The sequence below is a fragment of the Drosophila montana genome, unplaced genomic scaffold, assembly GCF_035044405.1.
Source record: "Drosophila montana isolate Dmon_TW-CO22-7 unplaced genomic scaffold, ASM3504440v1 contig_1083_1, whole genome shotgun sequence".
NCBI classification, from domain to species: domain Eukaryota; kingdom Metazoa; phylum Arthropoda; class Insecta; order Diptera; family Drosophilidae; genus Drosophila; species Drosophila montana.
The window spans coordinates 1,357,519-1,374,605 of NW_026996074.1; the positions used below are offsets into that span (position 1 = coordinate 1,357,519).

The window sequence follows — 17,087 nt, forward strand, 5'->3', positions numbered from 1 at the left end:
ATAAGATTTCCATTTGTCGACAAAACAAGAGTCAACCTAAGTATTTAATACATTAGAATGGCAATATTAATAACTTAAAGCCTAATCAGAGTACAAATATTTCTAATGTCATCACCGACACGGTCGAGGCATTTTATTCGTCCATCCGGCCAGCTATGCCACTTTTCACAACTAAATTTGTCAGTGAAGTTATTAGAGTTTACAGCTAAGAATAGAGGTATTAGTTGTGAAAAAATATTTTTTATATAAAATCTTAAGTTACTATATTATTTTAAAATATAAATAATTTAGAGAAGAGGGAAACGGTATGAAAAAAAATGAAATAGGCTATAGAATGTTACGACAAGCTGTCCGGCTAGCTATTCCTCTACTCATTGCTGAATATTGTCAGTGAGTTCCCGAAGATATCCTGAAATAAACTATTTTATTAGGGGTAGAGATAGTTGTATGGAGAGTACTTGGAAAAATCTATTATAATGATTGCATAATACTCGAAATGAGTTGTGCAGTGCCTAGTGTGAAATATAGGGCGATAATTTCTTGGGGGTCTGTAGGGACCAAGGAGTTGAAGACGCCCCAACAGCAAAGGAGAATTAATGTCGGCAATTATTACCTTATGCAGGAAGACAACACCGATGATTGTCCTACGAAGAAATATTAAGTAGAAGAAGCCTGCTGGAATACGATTACAAGAAGATGATTGGGGTCCCAGTTTAAGCCTCGTAATGATATAAAAGATCCGTAAGTTAATTGAAAAAAAACCGAAAAGCGGCTAGCAGCATCTGAGTCATTGTTTCTTTCTTCTTCCCGAGAGAAAAAGAAGGGGGAAAGTTGAAGAATTACGCTTAAAGCTTACAAAATTATAACACAGATTTTAAACAAATTGCCTTTTACAACGATTAAGATAATTCTCATAACATTGAGAATTCATAAAAAAAAAGTTTGTCTTAGCTATTGAGTATATACCCAAGTCAAGTTTTAACGTTGATAGTCTGGGAGTAAATTGGGGTGGCTTAAAAGAAGTAATAGAAGGGTTGAGTTGGAATTACATTCCTTTTAGAGTTTCCTTTGCGAAAGCAACTGTGGGACTTGTTGGTCACTAATGAATAAAGACTGGGATTACAATTGAGCATTGTAACCTCCAAAGTAGGATGGTATGCATCCCGGATATATTAGCATGAAGGTTATCGTTGAGAAGTACAAGATAAAATGTTTTATTTAAATTAATTGAAATTGAATTGATATGAAACAACGAAAAATCAAGCCCGTATTCTATAAAGTCATGCTGTGATGAAGGTAAAAGGTAATTATTCGCGGTGAATGACCAAGAGATGTTCGGTAAATTAAAATCACCCAACACTATATGTATATAGGTCTTTAACACGCACATTAGTAGAAACTTATCTAACACAATTTATAAGTTTCATGTAAGATTGAATGCAAGAAGAAGGTGGGATATAGGAAAAGGTGATATAAATCGCGAATATATAACTGAAACACTCTTAGCATCAATAGGCGCAGTAAATAAAAAAGATTCAGAATGGAGAGCGGCTTTAATGGCTATTAATACACCTGAACGCAAGGTTCGATTTATTTTTGACAGCACCTTGTATCGAAGGGACTTGAAGGGTGACCGGGATATGTTGATTTCTTTAACCCATTAAAAATGGGTAAAAAGGATATAATGTATTTGTGCAAATGTATGTAACAGACAGAAGGAAGCATCTCATAAAGTATATATATCCTGTTTTTTTTTTTTAGGAATTTTGGTAAATAATAAGAGCTAGATTCACCAAATTTGACATGTAGCTTCTAGAATAGTATATATACATATCAAGTATTTTTCATTTTATAGCTGTGACCACCTCCCCGCTACTACCTCATAGCTTTAAATCAAGTAAATAAACCAAATTATGTTGCCCACCAATATAAGCCACAATTTAAATGCAATTGACTTTTTAAGAATACACAAATATTCTATGGCACTATACTATAGAAATTTTCATCAAGATCGGTTAATAAACACAGAAATTATTAAAGATATTATATGGCTTTCCACGTATCAGCGGCAGCAAGCGCAAATTCCAAGAATTTTTGTATACATGTACACACACACATTCATACGCCTGTTCATTTAATTCTATCAACAGATTGCAATTGCGAATGTATTGTTTTCTGTGCTGCTATTTCAATCCGTTTTTTTCTCATTAAGACTCAATTATTGGTGTTGCTGTTGAGTAGAGGTGACGGCAAGTAGTGTGGTCTGTTACGAGTTTTAACCCTGCCAAAGGAACTTTCTTTTTAATTTATACCCTTGCAGAGGGTATTATAATTTTGTAGTGAAATGTGTAACGCATAGAAGGAGACATCTCCGACCCCATAAAGTATATATATTCTTGATCAGTATCAACAGCCGAGTTGATATAGCCATGTCCGTCTGTCCGTCTGTCTGTTTTTATGCGAACTAGTCTCAGTTTTAAAGCTATCTTTATGAAAATTTGCATTCGTCCCTCTTTTTGTTGCACGCAGTTCATATGTCAAAACCAGCTGGATCGGACCACTATATCATATAGCTGCCATAGGCCACTATATTATAACGATCGGTCGAAAAGTAGGTTCTTGTATGAGAAACATTTTTTTTTATAAAGATATCTTGATCAAACTCGGCATTTATTAGTTGTACCATGCTCCTCATATATATGCAAAATCCTATTAAGATCGGACCACTATATCATATAGCTGCCATAGGAACGATCGGTCGAAAATTATGTTGTTGTATGGAAAATGTTTTTCTCTTTCAAGATATCTTGACCAAACTCGGCATTGATTAGTTTTACTATGCTCCCCATAAATATGCAAAATAATTAGGATCCTATTAAGATCGGACCACTATATCATATAGCTGCCATAGGAACGATCGGTCGAAAATCAGTTGTTGTATGGAACATTTTTTTGTTTATAAAGATATCTTGATCAAACTCGGCATTTATTAGTTTGGCTATGCTCCTCATATACATGCAAAATCCTATTAAGATCGGACAACTATATCATATAGCTGCCATAGGAACGATCGGTCGAAATTAAGTTGTATGGAAAACTTTTTTGTTTTTCAAGACATCTTAACCATGCTCGGTTAATTAACTGTCATTAACTATTTTCCCTGTGCTTCTTAGATAATTGCAAAGCACTATGAGCATTATGAAAAGGTTGGGTCTGCAAGGGTATTAAATCTTCGGCGTGCCGAAGATAGCCCTTCCTTATCGTTTTAATTTATCTTTATTACTACTAAAGCAAACGAGCGCGTCGGGAGCTCCCGACGAGAACCTCTTACTTGTTTAGGCTTAAACTCGTGAACAATCATGTGAGTAGGCCAATATTTAAGATCACAAATAATTGGGAACGAATCATGCAAAACATTAATTTTAAATTTAATATTTCATGAGGAGTAGAGAAATTTAATTTGCTTGTAATATAGGCAGCCACTGATTAGCAAGTAGTGTCAGACGAAAGCCGGGACACTAAAATCTGTTTACGAGGGGCAACAACAATCAAAATAGGAACAGGTAAAGCAATCTGGGCAAGATTGCGCGCAGGTCAACTCTTGCGGGCAAAAATTTCACTGACCAGATCAGGTTCTAAGATGGGGTCTATAGAGTTTACTATAAAGGACACCACAGGGGTGATATTAGGAGAATCGCTTGGAGAAAGCGATAACGACATCATTGGGGATAAATCCAAGTTGAGAGTCACAAGTAAAAGTAAAATTAAATTAATATAGCTTTAGTCAAATGTTGTCTTCTTCGCGACTAAAGCAGTTCACATGGAGCTGACAAAAAATCTGTTGAAGGCTTCTTGATTGCGCTCATGAGGTTTATTTCAACTCGAGGCAGGCCATTTTAGATATGGTCGGACTTTGTGCGCACCAAGAACGAGGTCTGCTTTTCAGTCGCAATCATATCTTTTCAGTTCACAGATTTTGCATAGCTGACTCCATTGATTGGAAATTTATTCCAGCTCGTTCACAGCATTTTGGCGGCCATTGGGAAGTTGCAGTGAAGTTAGCGCAGAAACTTCGAAGACCTTTACGCCCTAGTCTCCCATATAGCGTCAATAGAATAGAATTGCTCACTCCAGTTCATATCTTAATAGATGGACCATCAACGTTCGTTGAACCTGATGTGACGCTCCTACAGCTCAATCGTTTCTTCCCCTCTTCCACCACTAAAGTGGCCACTGGCAAGAATCACCAAGCTAATCTTAAGAAAAGATGGAGTCGCTTGCGTAACTAACTTGCGCACCACAAGAGGAGTGGTAAAGAGAGCTGCAAGCAAATAATGCCTACTGCACATTAAGGTCTCATTTGAAAGGCCGTGTCTATTAATGGGAGGGGAATGTCTGGTTTCACCGCCAAAACTGCGTGAGTGACCCCGCAACTGATAAGAGGGGCAATTTACTTATAACGCTTTGCTGTCACTGGCACGAACCAGAAATAGAAAAAGCTTCACTGCTATTTATGGTAATGAAAGTTTAGTGTCGTTTGATGTTCTGTCATTGTTACCGTGTATACCCACAGACTTTGCTAAAAAAAATGATAAACGAGAAAGGAGGGATATTTTCGACACGTTTCAAATAGTATACCCTTGTAATCATTGTTTGATGAAAATATCCTAAAAACAGAATGTTTTACTATGCAAAAACTAATTTTAAACCGATTCTTACTATAGAGCTACATAATATAATAGTGCTACAAAATATAGTATAATATAGTTGAGAGGATTGTGCATGTATGTAAGGATGTAAGGATATATAAAATTTCAAGTCTCTAGCTCTTATACTTAGGTTCTGAGATCTTTGCGTTCATACATATGGACAAACGGACGGGCAGACGGATAGACAGACGGACATGGCTAAATCGACTCGTCTGTTGACGCTGATCAAGCATATATACACTTTATGGATTCGGATATGCTTCCTTCTGCCTGTTACATACATTTGCAAAAATACATTATACCCTTTTTACCCTTTTTTAATGGGTTCAGGGTTTAACAAGTAAGAGGTTCTATTCGGAAGCTCCCGACTAGGGGATACCCTGAACCCTCTGACTCCATCACCAAATGCAGTTCGCGCTACACGCTCGTTTACTTTTGAAGTAATTAAGATCAATTAAAAAAAAATCTTCCCTTGGCAAGTTTCGAAGTCGCAACTGACCACACTACTTGCCGCCACCCCTACTCAACAGCCACACCAATTATTGAGTCTTAATAATAAAAATACGAATTAAAATAGCAGCACAGAAAACAAAACAATAGCAATTACAATGCTGTTGATAGAAGTTAAAGCAGACGCACATGAATGTGTCCGTGTACATGTATACTGAAATTATTGGTACCAAAAAAATCAAAAAACATGATTTCGATATCGATTTTGTTCGATTACTTGGAAACGGGGCAAGTTGTGTCGGAAACAAACTCGATCTGCGCGGGCACTAGGAGGACCTACAGCTAAAATTTCTCTAGCTGTAATAGGTTCTGAGATCCTTGCGTTCATACATACAGACAGACAGACGGAGATGGCTATATCGACTCGGCTGTTGATGCTGATCAATAATATATATACTTTGTGTGGTCGGAGATGCTTCCTTTTGCCTGTTACATATATTTGCACAAATAAATTATACCCTTTTTACCCATTTTTAATGGGTTGAGGGCTTGAGGTTAATAGCAGTATTCATATCAACCGAGTCATATAAAAAAGACCAATCGGTTGCATGAATACGTTGATTAAGCAAGAAATAGTTTCCTTTGCGAAAGCAACGGCGGGGCTTATTGGTAACTAATGAATACGAAATGAGAGTATTGCAATTGAACATTGCAACCTCTAAAGTAGGATGATATACATCTCCAGGAAGAGATAAAGGAGGAGACCTCCTTTATGATTAGATATTGAATTGATTTGAAGCAACGAAAGGCTTAGCATGCAATCTTTAAGGTCATGCTGTGCTGAGGGAACAATATAATTTTCGGCTGTGAATAATGACGAAGAGATGTTCGGAAAATTAAAATCACCCAACACCATAATTAGGTCATTATCACGCACGTGTGAAAAAACTTCTTTAATAAAAGTAATATGTTTCATATAAACTTGAATATCAGTAAAGTGTCGAATTAGCAGTCTTAGCAGTCTTTTAAAGCCACCACAGTTCTCAATTTGTTTAATTATATAAAATAATACAATTTTTCATGGCGCCCCCGGGTGGACACTTTTAAAAGACAATTGTGTGTAGAAAACAAAATCAAGTGGTTTAACTGCAATGCTGTGGATCGAGAGTGGTTTCAAATTGAAAATAAAAATAAATTCGCGTCGGCCGGAAATATTTAAATAGTAATAAATCTGTCCTGCTGCCATCATTGCAGCAGGTACTGTGCTAAAAATTGAAAGCCCAACTCTATTGGAGATTTGGAGATTCCTACATAATTTAGTATTTGTGCAAATTAGTGCTTCTGAGCGAATGATAATTAGTGTCAAAAATTAATTGTCACTACAATTTCATTTCGCTTAGCTTTGTCGTTCCCCCCTTCTTGCCATCACTCGCAACCACTGTAAATTATACAGTTGTCTGAAACCAAGCGCTTGTATATAAGTGCAGTTTTTGAATTCGTTTGGAAAATTCGATTTTAATTTAAATTAATAATTAGTAAATCGAATTTAGAGTCAAATATGGCTACCAAGGAAAGTTTTGACGATTCAAAAAGAAACGCAATATGTCCGTTACAGGCATAATTCGTTTAAATGAACAAATAATAAAGGGTAAATTAAACCTACAGAGTTAGAATGTAGATGTAGAAATGCTGGCCTCACATATAGATACAGCGTTAAGATATCAGACACAAGTAGAAATTTTTGACCCAGATGATGAGTATCGTGCCGAGCTCGAAAAACTTTGTATAATGACAAAGGCTCGTCTAAGGTCCGTTATCAAGACATTATGTCCTGCCCCAACAGGCATGCCCGTTGCGGCTCCACGCACACGTCTTTCGCATCTGGCACTTCCAAAGTTTAGTGGAAAATACTCCGAGCTTAAGAATTTGATTAGCCTGCTCGTAACTCTAGTTCATAAAGATCATGCGATCCCGAGCATAGAGAAACTCAATCATCTGATCTCATGTCTCTCAGGTGAAGCTCTGGGCACTGTTAGAGCGTTTCAAGTCACTGAGGACAATTATTTAAAAGCATTAGACAGCCTAAAGAGAGTATACGACAATGAATGTCTAATATTTAATGAAAATATTTCGGCTCTCTTTAGCCTGCCAAAAATATCGCAGCCTTCTGCGGCATCATTGAGATCAATGATTGACACTGTCTCCGCCATCTATGGCTCGCTCCTGTCAATAGGTGATGACAAAAAGATTTCTGACGCGATTATCATTCACCTCGTTATGAACAAAGTTGACCCAATGACCAGACGAAAATGGGAGGATCAACTCGATTATGCAATCATTCCACTATGGAGTGATTGTGAAACAGCCTTGAATCGTAGATAACAACACCTTTCTGCTGAAGAATCAGCCAAAGCTTCGTCCGATGGCCCGAAGCCAGATTCAAAAGCTGTTTACAAAAACAACAATCGAGGTTCGTTTTTGTATTCTGTGGCTAATGGAAGAAACGATCAAGTGACTCCAAAATGTTTATATTGCGGTTCCGAAGGCCATTCGATATTGAATTGCTCAGCATATGCCGCGTTATCAGTACAACAGCGGTTTGAGTTCGCTAAGGCGGCTCCTTTATGCATCAATTGCCTTCGGAAGGGGCACACTGTTGCCAATTGTAAGGCAAACAAGTGCAGAGTATGCATAGATACTCTGCCGTTTCTAACACTCGAGCGTTACCACCACCCCTTGACTCCGCACAGGATCAACCATCGACTTCACATGCTATGCATGCGAATGTGTCTGATAGTGTAATCCTAGCTACCGCAGTCGTTAGCATTAAAACGAGAAGTGGCGAGTTCGTTTTGGCTAGAGCTTTACTCGATTCTGGATCACAAATTAATTTTGTAACAGACGAGCTAGCACAACGATTGCAGCTGCGTAGAGAAGAGGCCAGTATCAGCTTACTTGGGATTGCTCAATGAATACTCAAGTAAGAAAGAAGATTCATACAGTGGTGAAGTCGCGAGTCAATTGCAGTGAGTTCTCGTTAGATTTGTGAATTTTGAAGACCATTTCTGGTTACCAGCCTGACCATACGGTCAATGTCAGTGGTTGGAAAATCCCTGAGAATTTGCAATTGGCTGATCCATATTTTCATAAGCCACAAAAGATCGACATGCTCATCGGAGCTGAGACGTTCTTTGAGCTTCTGTCTGTCGGTCAGATTATACAAGGTCCGAATTGTCCGATTCTGCAAAAGACACTTATTGGCTGCATTGTATCAGGGCGTTACACGCCGTTAAGTCATGAAGAAGCCAAGAAGAGTCTTATACCTCGATAGACAAAACATTGCAGAAATTTTGGTCATTGGAAGAGTTGCCTTCAGCCAAAAAGGTCCGAACAGTTGGACAGCAGTTATGTGAGAGCCACTTTCAAGATAATTTGAAAATACTACTGTCAGGTAGATTTAAAGTAAGACTGCCATTTAAATCAGATCCCAATCAGCTTGGTAATCAGGTTGCTAAGCGTCGATTTTTGTCGCTTGAAAGACGCTTGTCTCGAGATCCCGAGCTTAAGCGCATGTACTTGGAATTCATGGAGGAATATTTAACTTTAGGTCACATGTCTGAAATAGATGATCAGATTCCACGTACTCCACACTACTTCATTCCGCATCAGTGTGTTTTAAGACCACAAAGCACATCGACAAAGTTACGCGTTGTTTTCGACGCGTCCTGTCGGACATCGTCTCAAATTGCGTTGAATGACCTTCTAATGGTTGGACCGACCATTCAAGAGGAGCTGTACTCGAGTCTGCTTCGATTTCGACTCCACAAATATGCGTTGACAGCTGACATCAAAAAGATGTATAGGTGATCATGGTGCACGAAGCGGATCGAAATTTCCAGCTCATAGTGTGGAGAAAGAACCCATCTGACTCTTTGAGGTTCTTCAGGTTAAACATCAATCAAACATCAATCAACGTCAATGATCTACTAACTGGTGCTGCATGCGTAGAGAACCTTCAGACAATTAAGTCTGCAGTGTGGCAAATATTCAAAAGCGCATGTTTCGAACTAACCAAATGGTTTTCGAATTCTCCTGAGTTCTCCGCAACAAACGCAGCTAAGTCGATAACGATCTCAGAGTCTGACACAACCAAAACACTTGGCGTGTTGTAGTTGCCGAATGAAGATGCCTTTCAATTCAAGATTGACGATTCATTCATGGGTCTTAGAGCGACAAAACGGAACATTCTCTCGGTGACATCGCGTCTATTTGACCGATTGGCTTGTTAAGCCCTCTGATAATCAAGGCAAAAATATTACTCCAAGAGCTCTGGCTTCCGAAGTTAGACTGGGATGAATCTGTCCCTCAGAGTTCGGATAACTCGTGGCAGCAACTGAAATCTACTCTGATTCAGTTGCAACGAATACAGAGCCAACTTCACCGATCGAGATACATGGTTTTGCCGACGCCTTAATAAGAGCGTTTGGCGTATGCGTATATATACGCAGCCACACTGCAGAAGGTTGTCGTATTTCGTTGTTGACATCCAAATCTAGAGTAGCCCCCCTCAAGACGAAGTCTCTTCCCCGACTTGAGCTGTGCGCGGCTCACCTTCTCGCAGATCTTTGTCATCGAATCAGAAATCTCATAAGATTACCGATTGAAAGGACGGTTCTTTGGTCTGATTCTGAAGTCACGCTTCATTGGATTCAGTCACATCCTTCGTCTTTGGCAACATTTGTGTCAAATCGGGTGGCTGAAATCCAAGAATGGACAGAGAAAGCTGAATGGCGCCATGTACCTACAAAGCAAAACCCAGCAGATATTTTTTCAAGAGGCTGCGATGTCGATGAATTACTTGCGTCGATGTGGTTCGATGGCCCTTCATTTTTGAAGGAACCAAGAGAATCCTGGCCGGTTAACCAGCATCTGATTACAGATGAGATGCGAACTCTAGAAGTCCGCAAAACAGCTGTTGGACTAGCAGCTATGGTAAACCGACCAGATATCTTGGCAACTATCGATAGCTTTTCATTACATGCCAGGCTACTGAGAGTGTTTGCTAATGCTTTATTTAAAAATGTAAAAATCGAGAAGTACAATATGAGAGTATCCCTACGGCGCTCGAAAGGAAAGAAGCTTTCGAGAAAATGGTTGAAGTCATCCAACGAGTTGAATTTAAAGATGACATAGATAGAGTTCGAAAGGGCACACGCGTGGGTCATAGCCTGCAGCGTCTTAAGCCATTTTAACATGAGTATAATGGATCTTGGTGCTCCTTTTCGTTGTTGCGAGTAGGGGGACGACTTGTAAATGCTCCTATTTCATATGATGCCAAGTTTCCGCTACTTTTAAAAAAAAGCTCGCAATTCGCTAGAAGCTTTATTAGATACCTGCATTTGACGAATGACGCTGGCCCAAGAGCACTCGTGAGTCTTCTTCGTGAGCGACTTTGGCTAATCAACGCTCAAGAGGTCTGTCATCAGACAGTGACATCATGTATCCGTTGCTTTAAATGCAAACCTCGTCTGCTAACACAAATTATGGTAAATTTACCAGCAGATCGTCTCCGAGCTCTCCGCCCATTTTCGATCTGTGCTATCGATTTTTGTGGCCCAATTAGCACGACTTTTCGAATGCGTAGAAAGCCTACGTATAAGTCGTACATAGCACTGTTTGTTTGCTTCGCCTCCAAAACGGATCACTTAGAACTAGGATCTGACATATCCACTAATACATTTTTAATGGCTTTTCGGCCGTCGGCCGTCGAGGAGTCCCACAGACCGTCCATTGCGACAACGCGACATACTTCGTAGGAGCAAGTCGCCAATTCGCGAATTCGCATCAAAAAGCGGATGCGAATTTGCGTTCATACCGCCAAGAACTCACTTCGGGGGTCTGTGGGAGGCAGGTGTGAAGTCTGCAAATCCCCTACTCCTACGGACGGTAGGCAGCCTGCTGCTAACGGCCGAGGAGCTGCAGACGACTCTTGTCGCAGTGTCCCCTAGGAGCAATCAGCGAGGACCCAAGCAATGGCGAGGCTCTAACGCCAGGCCACTTAAGGGCTCTGCCAGCAGAGGGGACTCCGGACCAGCAGGGTCTCACCTGCTTGAATCGATGGCGAGCTGTCTCGTTGCTCAAGCAACAGTTTTGGCGGCGATGGTCAAAGGAGTATGTGCTCGGACTCCAAGTGCGGAGCAAGTGGCGCCGTCGCCTGCCAAACGTCGTCGAGGGAGAGCTGGTGGTCGTCGCCGAGGACAATCTGCCGCCCCAGCAGTGGCTGATCGGCAGAGTGACGGCAGTGCACGCAGGAGAGGACGGCGTTGTTAAAGTGGCTAGAACAAGACGGCTAGTTGCGAAAATTTTAAAAGGCCGATCCACAAGTTGGCTCGGCTACCGGTGGAATGAAGCCCCCAAGCGCTTCATGGTGGCCGGTGTTGGCGCAGATGCGCACATTAATTTTAAAAATGAATTTGAAAAACATGAAGTCTAGTGTAAGTTATATTTAGGGCGGAGCGAGAGCGCAATAAAGCTTTATCACTCGCTTTGGAGCGAATTCGCCTCGCTTCGCCGCCTTAGCATAACTCTATATATCTTCAGTTGTCGAATAAAATCAAAGCGATACGCACTAAAACGCTTAGCAGACTTTTAAAGCCACCACAGTTCTCAATTTATTTAATTATATAAAATAATATAATTTTTCATTTAATTAATTTAATTTAATTTAATTTTAATCAATTCGTATTTATTTAAGAAATATTTGTCCAAAATTTCAAGCCTATCCGTTTGGGCGCTACCGGAAGTTGCTTATGAGCAACGTTGGGCAATGGTGGTATATAAAACAAATTTTATTTACAATAAAAACCGCAAACAATTTTATTTGCAAATTTCAGGAAATTAAGTATGATAGGACAAAAGACTGTTTTTATTGTTACTACAGAAAATATGCACTTAGGGCATTTGGAGTTCCTGTCTTGCACAACCTGCAACACCCTTTTCCACGAAATACTACCCAATGTTACACTTTATCGTAACGCCTTGAGTCTGGAGGATTTGGCTGGAACCTATTCTGTTCGATGTTCGATGGGGAGCCACTGGAAGATATTGGGCTCTCCCAATTAGATACAGTAGAGAAATATGTTTCTGCTTCGGATATTCGCATTTGTAATAGATGTTCCTAAGCACCTATAAAAGATTCTTATGTACCATTTCCTTGAGCGGTGATTTGCCTTTTAGAGCTTCATGGGTATATCTGCCAAATCCACTCCTCCCATTCCTTTATTGTACATCATTGCAATCATTGCATCGCATTGCAACATCAATGTTAGCTTTTTCTTTTGGGCTACAACACTTGCACATTCCAACAGGTTTATGGTCTACACATGAAGATATAAGTTGAACTGGCTTATTGTCAAACGACTTCAAACATAAATTAATTTAACATTTCAAATCGAAAGCTCCTCTGCCTTGCTAACTGGCAATTGCTTATTCGATTTTGACGAACTGTACTTGTAGAAAATATGTCAATTTCCTTCAAAGAAATCAGAAGGCTTACTGACGTGAACCAGTTATCAATAGCTTGAAGTTTTTCACAAATATAAAACTACATCTGAACTGCGCGAAAATAGTTAATGCCGAGTAGTTAATATCGATCCAGACGGTTTAGACATACTATGTACTGTGTGCAACAGAAAGAGGGCCATATGCAAAGTTTCATGACAATAGCTTTAAAACTGAGAATAGTTCGCATAGAAACAGACAGACACGGCTATATCGAATCGGCTGTTGCTGCTGATGAAGAATATATATACTTTATGGGGTCGGAGAAGTCTCCTTCTATGCATTTCGAGACAAAATTATAATACCCTCTGCAAGGGTATAAAAATGATTTGTTTGCACAAATTTCTAGGTCTTATAGTTTTTAAAATAGACGCGATTATAAAGACAGGCATGACTAGATTATTGATGTGAATATATTTACATTACGGGTTCGAGGTGCCTCCTTCTGCCTGTTAAATATACTTTAGCAAAACCCCCTTTTACAATTTTCATGGATTCAATGTTTTAAAAAGCTGTTCCTCAAAATAATTATTGACTATTTAATTAGTTATTTCTTCAGAAAGTGCATATTTATTGACATATATATATATTTTTTTATAATATATATATATTATACAAATTACATTTGGTTCCATTTATTGCGGCACGAGTTTCCAATTTATACGAATGCGCAAGTTCCTTCCTCATGAATAAAATGAAATTACCTCCACCGGCATAAGTATCAAGAACTTTGGGGTTGCTAGAGTTGACTGACATATTTAGTACCAATGTTAAGGTTAATTCCCTGGGTCGGCAATCACACTATGCATCAGAATTCAATTTATTGTTACCGCGTTTGATTAATGAAACCGATATTTTTTTATAGATTCAGGGCCCTCCAAAATTAAATGAAATTTTTAATAATATTACAAGTTTTGCGCAAGTTGTGAAATATAAAGTCCCCCTAATAAACCGTTTAAAAAAAAGTATTTTATTTCTTTTGGAACGTACCACCATTTGGAAAAACTGTATTTCCTCTATTTAAAATATATTTCGCATTTTCAAGATATATTGACCATAATTTTAAAATTAAACCGGCCATAGACACGATCTATTTAACATTTCTAGTTTGACAGCTGCGAGTTTGACAAGTTCGAATTTGATAAGTTCGAGCTATGTTCAGAGTCCGACGACAGTGGTATATTTGATGGCTGTTGGGGCTGCTGTTGGGGATTGTGTAAATTATGCGACTGTTTCGATTGAATGGCAATGCCTGATTCATAATTAATGCGTATCCATTGACCCTCACTGTTTTCTTTCCACAAGGAAACATTATTATCACCACCAGTAACAGCAAGAACGTTGCCCGTGGTGGACCAGGAAATACTCCATACTGCATCATCGAACGTGTGCAGTACACTTGATGTCCACTGTGACAAATCAGCATTGCTGCTCCATATAATAACATGGCGATCTTGAGAGGCCGATGCTATCTGGAAGCGTGGCAGCCCAATTGATGGTGCCCATGCCACATCACGAACCCAATCTGAATGTGCTTCGAGACGGTGTTCTTCAATCCATCGATCATTATCATCACGCCAAACCTTGACGAGATTATCGCAGCCACCGCTAACCAAACGTTTTATTGATGCGTTGCGCGAAGTGACACGCTGATCAAAAGCCGGATCCGGTGCCTGTGCCGGGCACCAGGAAATAGCATTCACTCCAATTGTATGTGCATTGGGTATCTTCTTTGCATCCCAAACACCGTACTCCGTGTTGCATGTTAACACAGAAATTGAACCATCTGAGCTGGCACACGCTAGGATTAGACCGTATTCAGGCGGCGCAAAATCCACAGAGTTGACCGAGGAATCGTGATTGCTGTATTCGTATCTGAAAAGCGACAAGAAGGAAATATAAGTCAAATTATTAACATACATATAAACACAAGGCGTTTATAGATAACGAGAGCGTCATCAGCATAAGTACATACATAAAAACGAAACACTCACATCTTAATCCAATCTCTGGGTGTAGTCGATTTCCATATAATTACTTTGCGATCATAAGAGCACGATGCTAATATGTTGCCAAACTTAGGATGCGCCCATGCTACTTGCCATACTGGGCCCTGGTGTCCTTTAAGTTCAGCAAGCGCCTTATTGTTTTTACGTGAGTGAAAAATTCGGACGCTGCCGTCTGACGAACAGGTGGCCAGCAGCAGCCCGTAGAAATCCAGCGCAGCATGGTGAACCATGTCCTCATGCTCTGTGTCAATTTCCTGTAACAAGCTCACCATCACGATTGTACTCAGCTTAATTCAAACAAATATTAAATAGCTCTTATACGCTTCGGCTCGCAATCGTTTGACGTGGAAATTGAGCTTCAAACGATATGCGATATCAGAAACGTGTTCTATCGGTGTTGCTAGACTATCGATTGTTACTTGCAATATTAATTAAATGGATTTACGTTTATTCTTCGTTTTAGAAACGTCCAAATAAGTCGTGGGTGATGTCAATTTATCAAGATTACATTTCCAGCGACCAAACTTATCTTTATTGTGTATTTTATTAAATATAAGCAATTACTTTTAATTACCGATAACGTGGCGACACGATTGCCCGATGTCGTGCAACAACGATATTACTTCACGATGAGTTCCTGATAGTTTTGAACTATCGTCAACACTTTGAGATGAGCGAATGCAATGTGCGTCAAATTAGCGGCGGTGACTTAGCGTCGATTTTTGGTAATTGGTATCGGTAAAGGAATCGGTCACTTTTAATTTTATTTATTTATGTTTATAAGCACAAAACCTAATAAATTTAAATGCATAATTGCCAAAAATTAAATTATTTACTGTGTACATTCATTTGTTTCGGAATTTTAATTTAAAATATGGGTATACCAAGGCAATGAAAAATTAGGTTTCCATCATTCTCTATATATCTTAATTCAGGGATAATGGCCTCGAAAACCGCATATACACGATTAAAGCCTATAGTTTCACCTAAACAACCTTAAAAAATTATAAAAATCGATTTGCACGTTTTTAAGATATTTGTACAACAGTGCAGCAACCTCGTTGCTAGCCCCATACAAAATGACCGTAATAAATAAGGCCCTCAATGCACGCTATACTAACTTGAAGATACATGTTTTAGGAAGCCTTACGCATTAATTCTAAACAAATCGATCAGCCAGTTTTTTAGAAAGCTAATAAAATATAAACACACCTCATGTTGTTCTTTCAAAATGCCTATCGAATTACTATCTCCAACGTGAACCGAACCACTGCTTAGAATCAGTGCTGAATAATGTTATACAGTATTGGGCGGGAACAAATTAATTCAAAATATTTGTATATGTGAAATATTTAATATTTCTCAATTCTAAATGAGGACACCCATTTTCAAATATTGCCACCGTTTTTTGTTAAGCACCGTTATAAAAAAAAAATATTGCCACCATTTGGTAGAAATATGTTTAAATATTGCCGCCATTTTGATGAACAAAATTGTTAAGTAAATATTGCCAGCTAGGTTTTTTGCATTAACATAGGGCATAAATAGAAAAATGAGAATTTTCAAAAAACTGGCTGGACGATTTTCTTGAAGTAAAAAGCAAACTGATTGATAATTCGCGAACTATATGTTAAACTAATATGCATTTAAAGTCATTATCGGAGGAATTAAATATAAATATTGATCAAATATTGCCGCCATTTTGATGAATAAAAATGTTAAGTAAATATTGCCAGCTAGTTTTTTTGCATTAACATAGTTTTGCGGAACTGCTTGTTTCTCGTTGGGCCGCGCCGGCTGGCTCATCGGTTCTCTAGGTGTAGTCCCATCCCTGGCCCGCAGTCCGCAACAATATGGCGCCCAATTGAAGAAGCACTCGGCTTCTTAGAATTCGGTGTGGAAATCCAAAAAAAAAAGATAAATAAAATATCAATGAAGGTACAGAAAGAGTCTCCCTTGGCTTTAGGATCCACACCACTGAAGTCTTATGTGGCACGAGTTGGTGACCCGTAATCGCGCAGCGTGTAGTGGAATCCGAGAAGCACGACGGAGGCAGAGATTACTAGAATATCCCTGAGCATAAGAAGTTTTTCTTGTAGTGGTTGATGGATGTATGGATGTATGCTGACCGTAGTTATATGAGCTTTGGAGACAGGTGACCCAGGACGATGTAGAATCGAGCCTGCGCCGCACCTATCACACAACATACCCCAAGAATGACCAGAAGAGCGACGGGGACGGATCTTGCCATGGTGTCACGGTGGCGATAGCGGTAAGTCACGTTCGCATGTTGGCGAACGTTCGCGACCGTTCATCGCAGCCTGGTGGTAGCCGCTATGACAAAATATCCTGTGATAAA

General features: G+C 39.3%; 1 protein-coding gene across 1 annotated transcript; it reads right to left on the bottom strand.

Moving 5' to 3' along the window:
- Positions 1-13,666: 13,666 nt before the first annotated feature.
- Positions 13,667-15,082, bottom strand: Sec13 (secretory 13). The gene is made up of 2 exons (XM_064692088.1): positions 14,714-15,082; positions 13,667-14,594 (listed from the first exon to the last, which is right to left on the bottom strand). The coding sequence occupies exons 1-2, from the start codon at positions 14,998-15,000 to the stop codon at positions 13,823-13,825; spliced, it is 1,059 nt and encodes a 352-aa protein (XP_064548158.1). The 5' UTR covers positions 15,001-15,082; the 3' UTR covers positions 13,667-13,822.
- Positions 15,083-17,087: the final 2,005 nt, after the last annotated feature.